At 37.5% G+C, this 21,639-nt stretch overlaps 1 protein-coding gene across 2 annotated transcripts in view; it reads left to right on the top strand.

Moving 5' to 3' along the window:
- Positions 1–21,639, top strand: part of LOC150079048 (CD109 antigen-like) — a 1,092,235-nt gene that overhangs the window by 62,914 nt on the left and 1,007,682 nt on the right. Inside the window, exon 3 of one of the 2 annotated variants that reach the window (XM_090384122.1) lies at positions 9,546–9,727. In XM_090384122.1, coding sequence (XP_090240248.1) covers positions 9,546–9,727 — 182 coding nt within the window. Of the gene's footprint in view, positions 1–9,542; positions 9,728–21,639 lie in introns of both variants that reach the window. The other variant, XM_090384121.1, reaches the window with a different exon arrangement.

Raw genomic sequence — 21,639 nt, 5'->3', positions numbered from 1 at the left:
ATATTTAAATTATATATTTATTTTTTTTTTATTTATTTTTTATTTTTTTTAGTTGTTAATTAATAATTTTTTTATTAATTTTATTTTTATTTAATTTTTTTTTTTTAAAGTTTATAATTTTTATTTTTTATTATTAATTTTTTAATTATATTATTTTAATTTAATTTTTTATTTATTAATTTTATAGATTTTTTAGATTGAATTTATTTTAATTTTTTTATATTTTTATTTTATTAATTTTAATTATTTTTATTTAATTAATTTAATTTTTTGATTTTTTTTTTTATTTAAATTAATTTATTTTTAATTTATATTTATTAATTAATTTTTTATTTGATTTTTTTTGTTTTTTTATTTTTTAATTATTTTAATGTTTTTTTTTATTTATTAATTCGGCCCCAGAAATATTGTGCAAAGCTCATTGCATTTTTCTCAGCGTGGTCTGTGCTTATTAACAGGAGAGACTGCTTCTACAGGGATGGATACACTTAAATAAAAAGGATGCAAGAATATTTGCTTATGCTATCGAGGCAGTGTTAGGTGGGTTGGAAAAAATGCTAGCTTTTGGGGGGGGGATTCACAGACTAAATGAATAACAGTAGTCGCAGGCAGAGGTGAAAGTGATTCTTTCATTTCTGTTGGAATGAGCAGCAGCCTGGAAAGCAGGGTGCTAGGGATATTCAAGACTGCTGGATGAGTCATCATAGAACAAGTAAATACATGCGCTGTGCTAGGATAATTAAGAGTAAGAACAGGTGCATGTATACTTGCATGTACACCAATGCTAGGAGTTTAGAAAATAAATTTGAGATGCTGGTCAAGACATCAAAAGCAGATATTGTTGGGATATCAGAGACATGGTGTCACACAATTATAAGGAATACAGAATTGGAATTTGGGGAATACAATGTGTAAAGAAAGGATAGGAAGGGAGGAGGGGTTATGCTTTTATTCAAGAAACACATAAAATCTAAGGAAGTGCATCCAATTGATGTAGGTGGACAATGGAATTTTGAGTCTGTTTGGTGTGACATAAGCACTGGGAAAGGAAAAATGAGAGTAGGTGTGTGTTATAGGCCTAATGAATCTGATGAGTATAATGAGAAATTATGCAGAGAAATAGAGTGGTCCAGTAAATTAGAGTGTCTTATAATGGGGGATTTTAATTTCCCAGATATTGACTGGAATTTGTGGGTTGGTCACTCACACACTAGCAAGGCTTTTGTGCATTTATTGTATGATTGTTTTCTGCAGCAGCATGTCCGAGAGGCAATTAGAGGGAGGGAGTAATAGTCTTGAGCTGATTATCAGCAGTGATTCTTCATGCATTAAGAATCTGCAGATAAAGGAACGATTAGGTGGCAGTGATAACAGTGTACCGATGTGGGATTTGGGATTTACTTAAAGATGTAACTACCATTAGAGCTAAAGGAATGGTTTTTGCTTTCATTAAGGTGACTACAGTGGTCTCAGATGGCTTTTAAATTCTATAGAGTGGGACCAACTGATGATGTTGCCACCAGCAAATTCTAAATGGGAAGCATTCAGTGAAGTAATCTGGGAAGCTACTAGGCTTTCTGTCCCAACAAAGAAATACTTATAATAATAATAATGACAGTCAAGGTTTAGATCTAAATGGATGGCAGATGAACTAATGAGACTCATGGCAGAGAAGAAAAATTCACGGGACACACATAAATTATCTGGTGACACAGAAGATTATGGTAGATATAAGCTTATCTGTAATCAAGTCACAAAGGAGGTTAAGCAAGATAAGGCAGATTATGAGAAATATTTGGCAAAGGATGCAAAGACAAAGTCTTCTTTACTTATGTAAACTCTATAAAGAAGGGGATGAATCAGATTGGTCTACTTGATATAGATGGTTTGATTGTTGATGATTGTGCTGAGATAGCTGACAAACCGAAAGCTTATTTTGCCTCTACATTCACACATGAGGAAGTTTGTAGGGAAGTGGAGGTTAGAAGCTTATCAAACTCTAGTAGGGAGCTAAATAATTTTTTAACAACTGAGAGCAAAGTGGAGGAGAAATTGTTGAGGTTGAACATAAGAAAGGCAACTGGGTGGATTGGATCTATCCAGTCATATTAAGGAGGCAGCAAAGGAAGTAAGCAAACCTTTAGTCATAATTATGAGAGCTTCTATGGATTCAGGGGAGGTGCCCATGGACCAGAGATGTTCCAAAGTGTCCCCAATTCACAAAGGGGGGGATCAAAGGGTGGCACGAGTAATTACAACCTGTTAGTTTAACTTCTGTTCCAAGGAAAATAATGGAGGCACTGGTTAAAGAAGCACTGCAGGATCATCTAAACAAGGCTGCAGTTATAGTTCGGACACAGCATGGTTTTGTTAAAGGAAAGTCTTGTCTGACAAATTTGATTGGCTACTATGATGTGATCACCATGGAACTGGATGCAAAAAATAATTTTGATATCATATGCTTAGCTTTTAGAAAAGCTTTTATACTATTGCACATGGAAGACTACTGCACAGATTTGAGCAATGTGGCTTAAGGTAAGTTGCTGCTATGGATAAAAGGATGGTTGAGTGGGAGAATGGTAATCAATGAACACTGCTCTTCGTGGACTAATGTTCTTAGTGGATTCCCCCAGGGTTTGGTATTAGGACCATTGTTGTTTTCTGTATTTATCAATGATATTGATGAAGGTATATCAGGGTTAATGTCCAAGTTTGCAGAAGATACGAAGGTTGGCAGGGTTATTAATGATAGTAATGACAGTACCCTATTGCAACAGGATCTGGAAAAGTTGAGCAGATGGGCTGAGGTGACAACTGAAGATAGCAGTAACTCCAGTGTAACATACCAAATGTGTGGTACGACACTCAGGGTAGTGGAGAATGGAAAATCCTGGGGATAATTGTGCAGTCAGATATAAAGTTTTCTGAGCAGTGCAGACAGGCTGCAAGAGTAGCTGTTTTGGTCTTGTCAATGATATATAAGAATTTTGCTAGCAGTGATAAGGAGGTAATTGTCTCCTTGTATAAGGCAATGGTCAGGCCACAATTTGACCTAAAATGAGGTCTGGAGGCCTCATTTTAGGAAAGATGTAGAGCTGCTGGAACGAGTACAGAGAAGGGCAACGAGATTGGTGAATGGAACAAATGGTTGGTGTTACCAAGAAAGGCTTAAGTTCTGGAAATTGCAGCATCTGGAGAATAGGCACATGCAGGGTGATCTGATTGAGGTGTATAAGGCCTTGCATGGTATGAGCAAGCTCAATGCTGATGCCATTCTTCCTCTTGCTTAGATTACTCACCTGAGGGGACAGAAATTCAATTGTATTCAGTAAATTGAGGAAAGGCAGTTGTAGAATAGTTATGTGTGGAAATTGGCCTGTATCCAGCGAGTGGTTGATAGTTGGCTGATGCTATACAAGCTTGCTTTCTTGCATCATATGCCTCTACTAATGCTAATGTCACTCTTTATATAAAAGAGTTCCACCCATCATTTTTATTCACAAAGTTTATAAATTGAAAGAATTTATTTTATTTGAAAATGAAAAATAAAAGCTATACACAATATTATGTTTATAAAAAAATCATTCCTTTTAAAATACAGTACTACATGAGGTGGATGATTCCTCATTTAGATTGTTTAAAGTATGATAAAGCAATGTGATTTCCTGTCAATGAGGGTTACAAGGTATATTTTCCCCACAAAAATCATTTCTTTGAATTGTTCGTGCCATGGTTTTTCCAAATTTTCCTGCATATGTGGTTCTGACACATATAAAGTATAATATGTATTCCACTAATATATATATATGCAAAACTTTCATGAGAAGGAGCCCCTGGCAAGCTGAGACTCAGGTGCAGCCATGTTTTTCTTCATTCCAGAATGTAGTGCATGCACAAAAGATTTAGTTCATGGCACTTTTAAAAAACCACTGCATGGTCACACAGGCACAAATCGTAGAAGTAAATAATAAGGTTAGTAATTCAGGCATGTTGGTATTTATCAGTATTTTTTAAAAATATTTTATTTATTAACATGCCTGTTAATTAAAAATGCTAAAATAATATTATTCAGTTTATCTATTAAGCAGTGAGTTAGGACTCTAATGCATTAAGGACTTATGCCTCAAGCTGCGAAAGAGTTAGACTATGTATATTTTAGTGCACTTGCATCGTTTATACACAGCCAATTATAGATTAGATGTAACTTAATGCCGCTATTGCAAATTTGCTGGGCGCCTCCGTAGCCAGGTGGGAAGGAGCAGCAGTGCGTAGTACACGCTTCTTGATTAGACCGGGGTTCGAGCCCGTCACCACCAAATACGGAGGATGCGGAAAGGTCAAGGGAATGACCACCGCACATTCCCGGCGCAATATGGCCTTAGTTGCTAATGCTCCTAAAAACCAAATAAGAAACAACAAATTTGCTAACCTATAATTTGCAATAGCGGCATTAAGTGCACTTGCATAATTTATGGCTGTGTATAAATTATGCAAGTGCACTAAAATATACACAGTGAGTTATATTGTTAAATAAGCTCAAAATTGATTAAAGAAAGCCTTAGCTGAGATTGCATTTAGAACATTGTGTTCAGGTCTGGAAGCCACATGTGGAGGCCTCCGATGGAAATCACCAAAATAAATGGGTTGATTATATTTTCGCTGGTAGAACAGAGAAGAACCAAGGGGGGCCAGAAATACAGAATTGTGGAGAATAACAGAAGGCTGGATCTCATGAAGCTTGCTTTCAGGCTGCATATTGTAGATCACTTACTCTTTGACTCTTTAATACCTTAGAATCAGGTCTAGGATAGATTGCCTACTGCTTGGTTTTGGTAGAGAGTTTGTTAGAGTTCAAAAGCTGAATTGGATAGTCACTTTTTTGATGATGGGGAAGTGGGCAATTTTTTTTTTTTTTTTTTTTGGCAGATGCTGAAAAAGTTTGCCTGCCTGTACAGTCACTGAAGAAGTGGTACAGGAAGTACAAAGAAACATCTGAGAATTAAGAAATTAAGGACAGATCGAAGGTTGAAGTGCTTAGCTTTGTGTTATTTTAGTTTTGAATTTTTTTTAAGTTCCCTTAATCTGATGTTTAAAAAAAATCAGTTGTATTATATTGAATGCACCTTAGTTAATATTGTGCATTCAGTAAGTAATGAATAAGTTAAGTAATAAAATGAAATAGAAAATATGTTACCACAATATTTAACTGATGTTTTGTTATTCTTATGCCAAAAATGGGATTTAGATTGTAACAATTTACGTTTTTCTAATACAGACTGCATAGAAAACTGTCTCCTGCTTTAGATAATAAACAGATCCACTATGATAAAATAAATAGATGTAAAAATTTTTGAGGTTCTGAATTGTGGAAGAATATTTCCTAATGTTTTAGTTTGCCATGCTACTTTATATTTTCCATCACTGAATAGAATTTTTAAAAATTGAGCTGTATGTAAAAAAAAAAAAAAATTAAATGGCAAACTCTCGTCATTATCAATATCTTGTTATTACCAATATGAGATGGATGTATTTTCCTAATTAAAAAAAAAAAGAAAAATGTCAGATTGATGAATGTTCTTTGCAAAAGGCAAGTCCTTAAACCTGAGAATTTTTATTCCAGTCTGTGCTGGTTCTTTCCCTCTGCTTTTCATCATTGTGTAGTCTAAGGCTATGTGTTCAGGATTGGTTTGTCTTGCAGGGAAGAAAAATTCCTAGAATAACTTTCAGGGGAGAATCTGGAACTTTTACTTGGAACCAGCTAGTTCAAACCAAAGTGGAATGGCTGTCAGAAATTTCTCTGAACTAGGAAGGAACTTGAACTCAGAAACAGATAATCTGGAACTAACATAGCATTCTGTAGTTCAACTATTTTAGTAGTCCATGTTTTGAACTACTTTCTGTAGTCAAAATATGGACTGCTGAAAAGTTAGATTGGAGTAAGTAGAGGTTTGAAGAAAGTAAGCAAAAAAAGTTTTTATAGTCATTTGTTGAATCGAAGGGGGGGGCTCTAGAAACAGCAAATGAATTTATCAAGGTGAGGAAGGAGATCAGAAAGAAGAGATTCCATATTAGGAAGGCTCAGGCATGGAATATCAAATATATGAACGGTTGACCTTTAAAGCCAAAGGATTATAGAAAATTGTAGCTGAAAATGGATGTCATAAAGATTAGAGTTGAAATGAATGTGTATTTGTGAAATGAATTATGAAGTGTTTGGCAGTTAATCTTTTCATAGATAAGTTTATTCCAATAGTTTGGCTATTCACAATGCAAATGCTGTAGATGAAGTAAATATTTGAGGAGGGGAGGAATGTATTATAAGAAATGAAGTTTTGAGATTTACTGTACATATGGCAAGATGCACTCAACTCCTTAACATAATGTCATTTCCAGTATACACACTACTCTGGTCATAGTTAGTAGACTGGAAGATGCAAAGTTATAAAAGCGGTTCCAAAAGTTCATTAAATGACCTACATGCATGATTCGAACAGTCCTGAAATTGTGTGTTTAGAAACTATCATTGAGTCAATGCATCATCACACAACAGTAACACTACTGAATGTAGTTTTTTTTTTTTTTTTTTGTACTTTGCTTTACACTATACTAACTGTAGTTTTTTTTTTTTTCCCCTCCAGCAGTTGTATCATTTGATGGGCATATCAGCAACAAAAATCCCATCTGATGTGCTGGAAAATTCAGGATCTACGTTCTAGTGTATTCAATTTTGATTCCAAGCACTAGAACATGGCTTAAATGCATTTAATCTCAAGTTGAATCACCATTTAACAAGAAATTGGGTTTACCCAGTCAGCTGATATAAAGGCAGGTTGATGGCTTCAGTTTTGTGGGATGATTAGGAAGTTGTGCTTATTATCTTGAACATGTATCCACAATGGTATACCAGCATTATCCACAGGTAATATTGAACTGTCAAGGTCAGCAGGATAAAGTGGCAAGGGTTGTTGTATCACGATGTCCTTTTTCAGCAGGACAATGTCAGCATGAGTCCATTGTTGCAGTGTCTGTCATTGCAAATGCAGGGTTAGAAATCCTTGATCATCTCCCACCTCCTTATTCTCTATTCTGACTCCAAGTGACTTTTTTTCCCTTTCAAAATTTAAGAGACCTTTGTGGACAAAGATTTTGTTGATGAAGAAGTGATATTTGCTGTGAGAGACTCAATTCCATAAGATATAAACTTTCTTTGTGCAATATAAAACAACTTGGGCACCATTAGGAAGTGCATTTCATTTCAAGGTTACTATGCTGAACACTGAAATTAACCTTTTAAAAAGTTGCATTTTTTCATATTCATTCTACAGATTTTTTGAATTATTCTTATACAGGGTGTCTCAAAAATATTGGTACAAACGTTTAGGGGAGGTAGGTAACATCTAAAGGAATGTGAATCGCATAGGAACCCATAACCGGAAACGTCACGGGGAAGTAGTAGTAGCAGAGGCACAAGAAGCAGAAATGACACAAGACAGTAATTAGTGGCCAACATTTATTTGACATAATATTAACAATGGAGTACGAGATGGATGCATTTCATGATGTTACAACAGATGCTCAAAGGTTCCACCATGTGACGCGATGCATGCGTGACACTGACACAGCATGGATTGGCAGACACGGTCGAACACACCTGGATTTTCTTTGACAGTAGTAGTAGCAGCGCAGACGAGTCTTGCCACAAGATCCATTTCCGTCTCCACAGGCGATTCATACACAATAGATTTGAGGGGCCCCACAGAAAGAAATCAAGGCTCGATAAATCAGGTGAGCGTGGGAGCCAGGCAACAGGTCCACCATGGCCAATCCATCGACGCCCAAAGCACCTATTCAAATGGTCACAAACACACCTTCCATAATGGGCAGGCTCCCCGTCATGTTGAAATCAAATGTTGCGTTTCACATTTGCTGGAACATCGTCAAGTAACCCTGGCAGAACTTGTTCAAGAAAGATCCGATATTTAGCGGAGTTCATGCGGGATAGTAAGCAGGTATGGGCCGACTAAGCAGTCACCGACCATACCTGCCCACACATTTATTGTGAAGCGATGTTATGCCGCATGGGGGCACACACTGTGTGGGCTCTCTGCTAATCCATACACTAGGTGCATGTCTGCCAGTTCACAGGTCATATATCGATGCATGCTCTTTGTGCGGTGACTACTGCTTGAATGAGTAAACCAGAAATTTTCCCTCTCGTGAACAGATGAACAATGCCGTGTACCGACTTACGGTGACGTTTCCGGTTATGGGTTCCTATGCGATTCACATTCCTTTAGCTGTTACCTACCTCCCCTAAACATTTGTACCAATATTTTTGAGACACCCTGTATACTAGCTAATCCAGATGCCTCTGAGAGCATTACCAATATGTTTGTCCTGTTGGACTGAAGGGCCAACCTGCTAGAACTGTTTCAAAGCTCATTCACATTGTCTCATTTCACTGTCTCATAATGTAAAAAATGTTTGGAGTCATCATAACATCAAAAGGCACATCATAATGGTGGTCATTGTTTGCAAGAACTTATGTGTTTTGGGTTAGCCTGTTCAATCAGAGATATAATATTAATTTGGAAGACTTGTATTGTAACAGAAAAACTCTGCTGGTTCTCTTTGTGAAATGTAATTATTTTAGCCAAGTTGTTAAAATTTGATTATGAAGTTTATGAAGATTATCATTTGATTATAAAGAAAGCCCGAAAAGAAATTTATACATGCAGGTGAAGCTCTTCCGATACTTTTTTTTCCCCTTAGGGTACTATTGATTGTGTAATTAAAGAAAACTTCATTGCATTTATGGGGGTTCACAATGTGAGCATTTCTGATGCTTGAGTCTTAATTGATTTTTATTCAACCAAAAGGCAATATAATTGGATGTAAAATTAAGTGTAGTATAACCAGAGATGCATAAAGGAAGACCATCTAAGAATCATTTCACAAGATTTATAGTCACATATTCATACTGTCTTATAGAATAAATGTAAGACAGAACAAATGCTACTGCTATGTTGGTGGAAAATTGTTACAAAAATAAATGCGCCAATGTCATAAGATAGGTTATCACACTCTGTCTCATATTTTGTGTTCTCTGTTGCCTTGGTGAGCAAAATAAGTTTCTCTCTCTCTCTCTCTCTCTCAATATAAATTTACTTTGAGATCTCAAATAGAAATCACATAGAAAATATATTTTTTTAAATCTGACCGTTATAGGTATTGTTGCTTTCCTAATTGTATACCTTCTTTCAGACGGAGCAATATGGCCTTAGTTGCTAATGCTCCTAAAAACCAAATAATAACAATATAACCTTCTTTCACAATATTGCTCTCTTTATTTAAGATTGATCTTTTGTTAATGGGTAGAAAATTTGTTTTTCAAAATGTCATTTAGTAAGCCAGGTTTAATCAGTGATTTATTGGTGTTCTACAAAATCTGAAAAATACTTAAATTAAATAAAAGGCCCAGATTATTTTTTTCCTTCATGCCTTTTATTATTATAATTTTTTATTATTTTTTTTAATTTCAGTAGTACACAGCTACAAAACATGTACACAGTTGTTGCACCAGCTAAACTGCGTCCAAATATGGAATATCATGTTAGTGTCACAATATTTGATGCACCAGCACCAGTAGAAGTTTCTCTCATTATATTTGGCCATTCTAGCAGAATTCCAGATGTTAATCATATAATGGTTCGAGAAATCTTACCAAGTAAGTTTTTTTTCTGTATAGGATACTGTATTTAATCTTAACAGAAAATAATTGAAAAACATGGTTCTCTGTTCAATAGCAGTATCATTTGGATATATACTTCAATATCATAGCTAAATAATATGTTTGCCAAACTATCTGGAACAGTACATGATTTAGCCAAGGAGATATCTTTTTATGTGCCAGGTGCAGAGAGTGTCTAGAAATTAGGCTTCAACTCAGCATTCTAATGGGCATCTATGCGAGCTTGAGGTGTAGGGTAGATCCCCTCAAAGAAATTAATATGAGGGGGGCCCGTCAAGCTCTCAGCTGCCCAACTCAACACCAGAGCTCACTATTGTGCATTGGGCAGCACAGTGGCAATCTCCAAGGCAGAATGCGCTGGTCCCAAAGGAACTAGTTATTGTTGGTGACTCTATTGTCAGGGAGATGGGTAATATATTGTGTAAAAATGATAGATGGAATAGGACCAGGGTATGTCATGGCTTGTTATTACTGAAAAACAGTGCAGCTACTGACCACTGTGGTGAAGCCATAGGCATAACATTACTCTATTACAAGTGTGGGAACTGTTTGGTTAGTACGTTGAGGAAAATAATTGATCAGTGAATAAGGAAACCTACAGGATTAGCAATGAAAATTCAGGGTAAGAAGATGAGAGAGAGAGAGAGAGAGAGAGAGAGAGAGAGACAGACTTCATTATTACAGGATCCCTTGATTTCCAATTAGTTCTTGCCAGAATTTCTTTCTATGAAGACAAGTGCTCATTATTTGAAAAAGAAAAGAAATTGGTTGGGGAAGATGTAATAGTAATAGAGGCATGTGATGCAAGAAAGCAAGCTTATGTAGCATCAGCCAAAAAAAAAAAAAAAAAAAACAATTTCACACAACCATTCCCTCCAAAAGTTTGTCCAGTTTCTCCTAGAATTTATTTAAGCTATCAACTTCCACAATGACAGATGGAAGCTTATTCCAGCAATTAAGCACCTGCTGGCTAAAGGCAAATTTCCACACATCTATTCTACAACTGTCTTTATTTAATTTGAATTTATGCCCCCTCAAGTTCATGATCTGAGCAAGTGAAAGAATCCCATCAGAATTCAGCATGCTCAACCCATTCAAGGCCTAATACACCTCAATCAGATCACCTCACAGGTGCCATGTCTCCAGCCGCTGCAATTTGCAGAACTTAAGCCTTTCTTGGTAAGAGGACCCCTCTTTGTTCCCCTCACCAATCTTGTTGCCCTTCTTTGTACATGCTCAAGCAACTCTACATCCTTCTGAACTGAGGCCTCCAGACCTGTACACAGTACTCTAGGTGTAGCCTGACCATTGCCTTATACAAAGGGATAATCACCTCCTTTTCCCTGCTAGCAAAATTCCCATATATCATTGACAATATCCCATGACCTGCTTTGGCAACCTATCTGCATTGCTCAGAAAACTTGATATCTGACTGCACAATCACTCCCAGGTCTTTTTCATTTTCTACCACCCTAAGTGTAGTACCACACAGTTGGTACGTTCCTCTGTGGTTACTTCTACCCATATGCAGTACTTTGCATTTGTAAATGTTAAAACTTCAGTTGCCACTTCTCAGCCCGTCTTATGCGTTTTTATTCAGCATTGGAGCTGAATAATGAATGTCTTTAAAGGTGATATGTTGTTACCTTTAACAAATCTAAATCAAGGACGGTTGAAACTTATTCGTTCTACTTGTAAATTCACAATAAATTACTTCATTACAAATAGGCAAAACTTTAGTATTATAATCAGTAACAAAACCGAAAAGTTGCTTCCAAATAAAGTTTCATATTTAAAGTTGAAGTCTTTGAAACAGTATATTTTTTTCTCCAAGGCAAGGCAGAGGTGAGTGTTGAATGGTTTTTCCTATCAGATAAATACTAATTAGATTAAGCAAGGATGAGAGTGTGCAATCATTTATTTCAGCTGTTGGCAACATTGAGAAATTTGGCTGTTCATCATTACAAGTGATTACCAAGTCTTGTTAATGCCTAAATTTCTTTCTCTGTGTATTTCTGTATTGGTAGGTATAAAAACTACATTTTTTAAACTTAGCTTGTTATTTTCTGACATTGTTAGGTAAGGCTGTGTAGGGTTTATTTGTTAGAAATGAAAGGAATTTCTGTTGTATTGCAGTGTGGTGGCTATTATTGCCAAGATGTCATTAAGTAATAAGAGTGGAAGGGAGTGAGGGAGGGGACTAGATAATATGCTGAATTCAAAAGTATGCATAGCTGCCAACTCTCTAGATTTATGATGGGGACCCATCTTTTTTACTTCATTAGATTCCTCCTTCTCACCATTTTAATATATGTAGTTAGTTTACAAACGGTTTCTCCATCTTTTTTTCAAAAGCAGATTTTCTCCATCTTTTCCTTTTCACAAAAAAAAAAAATAAAAAAAAAATAATAATAAAACTATGTTAAAATTGGAATTTTTTAAAAATTCTGTGAAATTTTAACATAATTTTCAGCTTATTTTCCTTAACAAATTGGCCATCAGGTGTGCTAGTGTATATTGCAAAAAATGTGGTATAATGTCTTTGTTCAACCATCAGTGTGCAACCATTTCCCTATACTTTTGTGGAAAAGCTAACTAACAATGTCTTTCATTGAGATTAAATGAAATACAACATATATGGAAGATTTTCTATGTCTTATAAAATCTGAAAGAGATAACGTGTTTTCCTTGTGTACTGCATATAGATTGATTTTTCAGTGTCAGTTAGTGGAAAACAGAATGTAATCAGATATTTGCAAACAAATAAGCATAATGAAAGTTTGCATTGCATAGAAAAAAGTGCAAAATTTCAGCATGTGTGATAATGACAATGTCATATATGTCAAATGTTGTTTGTAACTTTTATCATAGAACATAATCTTTTTCTCATTTGTGCTGATCGTGCAGGCATGTTGTTCAGAAACATGTTTCCCAATAGTGAAATAGAAAAAATAAATAAAAGTAAGTGGAAACACAAAAACAACAATCATAGTTAGTGAAATTGCACATATAGGGAGAAAAGAGGTGGTGATGACTCTAAAAAATGGACCATTTTTGCACATATAGGGAAAAAAAGAGGTGGTGATGGTTCTAAAAAATGGATCATTTTTGCACATATAGGGAAAAAAGAGGTGGTGATGGCTCTAAAAAATGGACCATTTTTGATTACTATAGGTGGCAGTAATCAAAGTGATTCCAAGTTATATCCTACTGTGATGAAATTTTGTAATAAAAAAAAAAGAAATCATCAAATCAAAAGCAGCTTCTGCTTAGTGCTAGTATTGGGAGGTGATTCTACAGAGTATAACTTTAACATCTTATGAGCAACCTGAAGCATGTGGGATTCCTTTAAAAAAACTAACCGACACTTATGTTAATAATGTGCATATTATGGTAGGCCTAAAAACTGGAGAAGCAAGGATATTAGAAGAGGAGATCTAGTACTTGTTGGTAATAGGCTGTTCTTGTTATCCTATTAATTTGTATGCTGAAAAAGTAGCTGCATGCCTCCCTGTGAGAGTGGATGAATATTTGGTGTACATTTAGCATTAGCATTAGTAGAGGCATATGATGCAAGAAAGCAAGCTTATTCAGCATCAGCCAAAAAAAAAAAAAAAACACACACACCACTCCCATTTCACCCATCCGTTCGTTCGAAATACCTGTCCAGTTGAGCTTTAAATTTGTTTAGGCTATCAACTTCAACAACAAGTGATGGAAGTCGGTTCCACCAACCAACCACCCGCTGCCCAAAGGCAAATTTCCGCACATCTATCCGACATCCGTCCTTCCTCAATTTGAATTTATGCCCTTTCAGGTGATTATTTTGAGCAAGATGAAAATCCCATTGGCATTGAGCATGCTCAAACCATTCAAAGCCTTATACACCTCTATCAGATCACCTCACCGGTGTCTAGTCTCCAGACTCTGTAATTTGCAAAACTTAAGCCTTTCTTCGTAAGAGCAACCCTTTGTTCCATTCACTAATCTTGTTGCCCTTCTCTGTACCCGTTCCAGCAGCTCTACATCCTTCTTGAAATGAGGCCTCCAGACCTGTATACAGTACTCAAGATGTGGCCTAACCATTGCCTTATACAAGGGAATAATCACCTCCTTATCCCTGCTAGAAAAATTCCTGTATATCATTGACAAGACACCATGAGCTACTCTTGCAGCTCATCTGCACTGCTCAGAGAACTTCATATCTGCCTGCACAATTACCCCCAGGTCCTTTTCATTCTCCACCACTGTCAGTGTAGTACCGCAGAGTTGATACGTTGCTCTGGGGTTACTGTTTCCCATATGTAGTACTTTACATTTGTCAATGTTAAACTTCATTTGCCACCTCTCAGCCCATCTGTTCAACCTTTCCAGATCCTGTTGCAGCAGCATAGCATCAGTAGTGTCCTTAACAACCCTGCCAACCTTTGTATCATCTTCAAACTTGGACATTAAACTTGATATCCCATCATCAATATCATTCATAAACACCGAAAACAACAATGGACCCAACACTGAACCCTGAGGAACTCCACTAATAACATTAGTCCACATTGAGCAGTGTCCATTGATTACCACTCTCTGTCTTCTGCCACTCAACCATCCCCTTATCCATAGCAGCAATTTGCCTCCAATGCCACACTGCTCCAATTTGTGCAGCAGTCTTCCATGTGCAACAGTATCAAAAGCCTTTCTAAGATCCAAATATATAATATCAAAGTTATTCCCTGCATCCAGTTCTTTTGCGACTACATCATAGTATCCAATCAAATTGGTCAGGCAAGACCTGCCCTTAACAAAACCATGCTGCGTCTGAGCTATAACTGAATTCTTGTCTAGATGATCCTGTAGTGCTTCTTTAACTAGTGCCTCCATTAATTTACCTGGAACAGAAGTTAAACTAACAGGTCTATAATTACTTGTGTCAGCCTTTGATCCTCCTTTGTGAATTGGGGTTACATTGGCACATCTCCAGTCTGTGGGTACCTCCCCTGAGTCCAAAGAAGCTCTCATATGGCTAGGGGTTTGCTTACTTCCTTTGCTGCCTCCTTTAATATAACTGGATAGATCCCATCCACCCCAGGTGCCTTTTTTATGTTTATCCTCAACAATCTCTCCTCCACTTTCCTCTCAGTTATTACAAAATCATCCAGCTCACTGCCAATGTTTACTTTACCTACATCTTCTCCTTCCTGAATAACTCCTCATGCATGAATGTAGATGCAAAATACTCGTTTAGATTGTTAGCCACCTGAGCAGGATCCTCAACTGTTGAACCATCAATATCCAGTGGACCAATCTGATTCATCCCTTTCCTTCTTGAGTTTAAATATGTAAAGAACACTTTTCTGTTTTTCTTTGCATCCTTTGCCAAGGATTTTTCGTAGTCTGCCTTTGCCTGCCTAATCTCCTTTGTGACTTGGTTACAGACCAACTTATATCTATCATAGGCTTCCATGTCACCCATTAATTTGTATGTATCCCATGCATTTTTCTTCTCTGCCACATGTCTCATTAGTCCATCTGACAACCATTTAGGCCTAAACCTTGAACAATATTTCTTAGTTGGTATCTAAAGCCTGGTAGCCTCCAAGATTAGTTCCTTGAATGCTTCCCATTTTGAGTTTGCTGTTGATAACGCCATCAGTTGGTCCCACTGTATAGAATTTAAATACTGTTTCAGACCCTCATAGTCACTTTTACGAAAACAAAAACCCTTCCCTTTACCTCTGATGGTAGTTACCTCCTTGAGTAAATCCCACTTCAACACACTGTGATCACTGCCACCTAGTGCTTCATTTATCTGCAGATTCTTAATGCATGAAGAATCACTACTGATAATCAGATCAAGAGTATTGCTCCCTCTTGTTGCCTCACGAACATGCTGAAGTAGAAAACAATCATCCAATAAATCCACAAACGCCTTGCTAGTGTGCGAGTGACCAACCCACAAATTCCAGTCAATATCTGGGAAATTAAAATTTCCCATTATAAGACTCTCTGATTTACTGGCCCACTCTATTTCCCTGTACAATATCTTATTATACTCATCAGAGTCATTAGGCCTATAGCACACTCCTACTCTCAATTTTGATTTCCCTATGCTTATATCACACCAAACTGACTCGACACTGCCCTGTCCATCGATGTCGACTGGCTTCACTTCCTTGGACTTTGTGTTTCTTAATTAATAGCATAACCCCTCCTCCCCTCCTGTCCTGTCTATCCTTTCTATACACATTGTATTCCCCAAATTCCAGTTCCGCATTACTTATATCTGTGTGACACCACGTCTCTGATATCCCAACAATATCTGCCTTTGATGTTTTGAGCAATACCTCAAATTCATCAAATTTATTTACCAAACACCTAGCATTGGTGTACACGCAGGTATACATGCACCTGTTTCTATTCTTAGCTACCCTAACACAACCCATGTGTTTTCTTGTACCGCAATGACTCCCAGCAGTCTCTGAAATATCCTGCATCTTGTTTTTCAGGCTTCTGCTCATTTCAATAGAAGCAGTGCAAGAATCACTTCCACCTCTGCCAGTGGCTACTGTTAATCTATTAGTCCTTGTATCCCCCCCCAACTAGCAGTTTCCCGACCCCCCCTAACACTGCCTCGACAGCATCAGCAAAATTCTTGCACCCTTTCTATTTAAGTGTATCCCATCCCTGTAGAAGCAATCTCTCCTGTTAACAAGTACAGTCCAGGCTGAAAAAAATTCTACCCCTTGAGCCTTGCACAATCCCTCCAGGGCCGAATTGATCGACAAGGCTCTCATCATATACTCCCTCCTATCGTGTATGGGCAGAATTGCAGACACTTTCAAATTCAACCCTAATTCACGGCTTTTTTTTCAACAGTGACCTGTACTTGCTAAGTAATTCCGCTGGTCTCCTACGCTTAATATCATTAGTGCCAACGTGTACAACTATATCACCTTTTGTGCCCTTAAAAGATGATATCCGCTCTGCAACGTCATCAACCTTTGCCCCTGGCAGACATACCCTGGCAGACATGTGACAGAGAAGAAGAATGCATGGGATACATATAAATTAACATGTGACACAGAAGCCTATGATAGATATAAGATGGTCTGTAACCAAGTTACAAAGGAGTTTAGGCAGGTGAAGGCAGATTCGAGAAACCTTTGGCAAAGGGTGCAAAGAAGAACAGCCAAGAGTTCTTTACTTATGTAAACTCTAGAAGGAAGGGGGATGAATCAGATTGGTCCACTTGATATGGATGGTTCAATTGTTGATGATCCTGCTCAGGTATCTAACAAACTGAATGAATATTTTGCATCGACATTCACACATGAGGAGTTATTCAGGGAGGAGAATGCAGAGGTGTATTCAACTCTGGCAGTAAGCTCGATAATCTTGGAATAACTGAGAGTAAAGTGGAGGAGAAATTGTTAAAGATCACTAGAAAGGCACCTGGGGTGGATGGAATCTATCCAGTGATATTAATGGAGGCGGCAAAGCAAGTAAGCAAAACCTTAGCCATAGTTATGAGAGCTTCCCTGGACTCAGGGAAGGTACACATGGACTGGAGATGTGCAAATGTGACCCCAATCCACAAAGGAGGATCAAAAGGAGACACAGATAATTACAGACCTGTTAGTTTAACTTGTGTTCCAGGGAAATTAATGGAGCCACTGGTTAAAGAAGCATTGTAGGATCATCTAGACAAGATGTCAGTTGTAGCTCGGATACAGCATGCATTTTTTAAGGGGAAGTCTTGTCTGACTATTTTGATTGGATACTATGATGTAGTCTCAAAGGAACCGGATGCAAAGAATAACTTTGATATCATATATTTGGGTCTTAAAAAGACTTTTGATACTGTCGCACATGGAAGACTGCTGCACAAATTGGAGCAGTGTGGCATTGGAGGCAAATCGCTGCTATGGATAAAGGGATGATTGAATGGGAGAAGCCAGAGAGTGGAAATCAATGGACACTGCTTTTTGTGAACGTATATTATTAGTGGAGTCATTCAGGGTTCAGTGTTGTGTCCATTGGTGTTTTCTGTATTTATAAATGATATTGATGATGGTATATCAGGCTTCAGTAATTTAAATTGAGAAAAGACGGTTGTATAATAGTTGTGCGGAAGTTTTCCTTTAGACAGCGGATTGCTGGAACAAACTTCCATCTGTCGTTGTAGAAGTTGATAGCTTAAATAGATTCTAGGCAGAATTTGACAAACGTTTGGAGTGAGTGGATGGGTGAAATAAGGGTTTTTTTTTTTTTTTTTTGGCTGATGCTATATAAGCTTGCTTTCTTGCATCATGTGCCTTTGCTAATGCTAATGCTATCATACCTATTGGTCTCCAGCCAGTCACGAGGCACCCCAGCCGAACAGTAATCAAAATAAATACCCCTGTGGTCACTTGTAGTTAATGCACCATGAACCTTCCAATTATGAGTAGTCAGTCCTCGTATAACATGTGTTTACAGTACAGGAATTTGATCATACACGATTTATAAATAGGGGAACGATATCGTGTATAACACGAACCGAATTCGCTTATGCACAATTCGCCTTTGTGGGTACAAGAAATGGCAGTCGAACGCAGAATCACCCCAACTGAACGCAATATGATAGGAATGAAGAGAAGATTCTGAAAATGTATTTATGTATTTTATATCAGTGAAGGGGAAACGCTTTTCGCCATAATAACGTAAAAACCCAAACAATTCCGCTATCGATATTATCGCAAATTCAATTAGATCGAGTTTACTACCAGTTTATAACAGATTCCACTAGCAGAAATGCAGCTGCAAATTTTTTTTATTGTTTTATGGTAGTAACCCCCAGAAATGTGCTTTAGTAAAATGTGAGCTAGTGAGGTGTTAGTGTGTCTCTGCCTTTACAGTGTTGTTTATTCAGTTGCTACACGTGTTAACATGTGTAGCAACTGATTTGTTTATGTGTATCTTTGTTTATGTGTATCAAGCGTGCCTCCTCATTTTGTAACTGTGCTTTATTCTCTAAAAATGAGTAAAATACTTAAAAGGTGTGAAAAGGAAGCATCCTGGTGAAGACTCTACAGATTCAGAGAGAAAAAGAAAAGCAATATCAATAAACAGAGGCGGACTGTGTCAAAAATTCTTACCTAGGAAAATTTGTAGCTGCCTCATACTAGTGTTTATGGCCAAAATCAAACCGGCCTCCGGCCCACCGGGGTTTCCCCGGTAAGGCTTATGGCCAATCCGCCTCTGTTGACAGAAAAAATATGAAATTGTGAAACGCTTTGAGCGAAATGAAAGACCATGTTATACTGCACGTACTGCTGGCCTAAATGAGTCAAAGCAGAGAAATAGAAAGACTGCAGAGAAAATAAAAACAACTTTCATAGCAAGAACAACTAAAGCGTAATTAAAATCCATTAGATCAAGACACAAAGAATTGGAAGAGATGGAACGGCTATCTGTCATAGAAAATCAAACAGAAATACAAGTTTGCTTACGATAGAAGCAAAAGCATTATCAATATTTTATTACGTAATAGTCGTAATAAAATACTTAAGTATTTTATTAAGATTATTTATTGTGTTTGGTAATGTTTTGGTTACAAATGTGTGTTCAATCTTGGGTGGTCGGCACCTAACCCTATTTTTCCCATAGGGCCTGTTGTTTATATTGCACGATTTTGCATTGCACGAGGGTTTCTAGGAACACAACTATCATGCTATACGAGGACTGACTCGAAAACATTGACCTGCGCCCTTCTAAATGTGGGTTTTAAAACTGATGTGGATTTTCCAACATGCCTACCTCCTACGTTTACTGCAGTTGATCTCTCTATTCTCTCCGTCTCTCCTCCTTGTGTGTACATAGGAAGTTCAGAACAAAGTTTATGGCATAGATCACTTCTCTGTGATATCCAACCTTTGTAATAGGAGACCATGCTACATGTCAAATGACCCCATGGTGGAAGATCATGCTGACTGGAATGCCTTCAAACTTATGGCAATGGTTAAATACCACCTATCAGCTAGGAACCAATTAATGATACAGTTAAGTACATCACAGAAAGTATTGTACAGCAGCAGTTGCAGTTCTGAAGACAATGATTCTGTTTCCATCATTTCCAAAACCATGGTAGAATGCACAGCAGCAAGAAAGGCACAAAACAAAGCATATTATATGGGGGATATTTCATTGATATCATACCACAGATATTTTAATAGCTTTGAAATGTGCACTTGCCAAAGCATGGATCTGCTTCACATTGTTCATCACCCAGATGGCATCACCTGAGCTTGTCTGAGACAAAATCTGGAAAAGTAAGGGCAAATATATATCACACCCTTTAGCAGTCCTAGAACATAATGGATGTGCAATTAAAGAATTTTGTCCAACTAAAAACAGACTATGGATTCATACACTAACAAAAACTCCCACCCATCATCTCCAGTCATCAAACTTATCCAAATTAATGTCCAAAGATCGAAATCTGTCATGGGCCAGAATAAAAAAAATTAATGGAAGAACATAGCTTAGGCATTCTCTTAGTTCAAGAACCTTACCTCCACTCTGGGAAAGTGCAAGACAAGCCTTGGACTGCTATTGTAAGAAATCGGGATATAACGGTCTGCACTCATACTGTTGCCTGCACCCAAATTACCTCTTCCTTGAGCCCATTCCATATAATTAGCCTGTATACCAGACCTGGCACAGACAACACCCCTACCATCCAATAATTGACCACTGCCCTTGCCCTTCTATTGCAATCCAAAATAATCATAAGGCATGGATCCAAGCTGCAGATCTGCACTATGGCACAGTATAAGAGAGGACCATCCTAGCCTACAAATCAGACGGCCTTGAAGATCTCATTACCATCAGCTCTCTTGATGACCTCCCTATATTCAGGAGCACTCTCCATGAGAGCATTATTGATGTCACTCTAGCCACCCCATTTATAAGCAGGAAGAAGATTTCTGGTTAGTAGGTTAGGGGAAGCGTGGGCCACTTTGTACCATAGGGCCATTACTTTCTTGGTGGTTTGGTCTGTGGATCTGATCCCTCCTAAGCAACATACTATTCCCAGATGTGCCACCAAAAAAAGGCTAACTGGGAATTCTTCAAAAACATCTGACAAACTCCCTAAATATTTGGCTATCTTGGTAATCAACACTGCCCTCAAGAACATGCCTAAATCCTCACATCCCTGATATAGGAAGCCAGTGACATCACCATAAAGAAAAATAACCCCTTGAACAACACTGTGCCATGGTGGTTGCTTGAGCTGAAAACCTGAGAAGAGCTGTGGGCAGTGCCTGCAAAACCTTTCAGAGAGCCAGAACCTGCAGGCCACATGTAGGTACCTTCTCTGAGAAAACTACAGGAGTCTGTGCATCCAGTATACAAAACTTATGAGAACCAGAAAACAGAAATTATGTAAAGATTTAGTCTCCACCTCAGGAAACCTTTATCCCTGGGGAGTGGTATATATGTATACAAAATCGTTACTAATAAGCTTCCCAGATGTGAAATGACAAACACATCAGGGCACTGATGGCACCATGACACGTGTATGGACAGAATCTATCAGCAATATTCTGGACTCATTTTTCTCAATGAACTATAAAGCCACTACTGATATACAACAGAATATCTGCAAGTATAATGTTATTTACCAAAACCCTGATCATGAGGAGCCTTTCACCCTGGAGGAAATAAATGTGACCTTAATAAGAAACCCGGATAACAAGTGACCTGGTCTCAACAGGCTTGAAGCTGAAATAATTAAAAAATTTGCACCCTCCTTTCCTAACCATCTTCTAGTAGCAGTTTATAACAAATGTCTTTCCACTGGTTCCTTCCCAGATGCCCGGAAAATATAATATTCAAAAACCCAGAAAAAA

The sequence above is a fragment of the Mastigoproctus giganteus genome, chromosome 10, assembly GCF_048544385.1.
Source record: "Mastigoproctus giganteus isolate SK-2022 chromosome 10, ASM4854438v1, whole genome shotgun sequence".
Classification (NCBI taxonomy): Eukaryota; Metazoa; Arthropoda; class Arachnida; order Uropygi; family Thelyphonidae; genus Mastigoproctus; species Mastigoproctus giganteus.
Note: the sequence above shows the minus strand (reverse complement) of the source record. Positions and strands in the feature narration are given on the sequence as shown.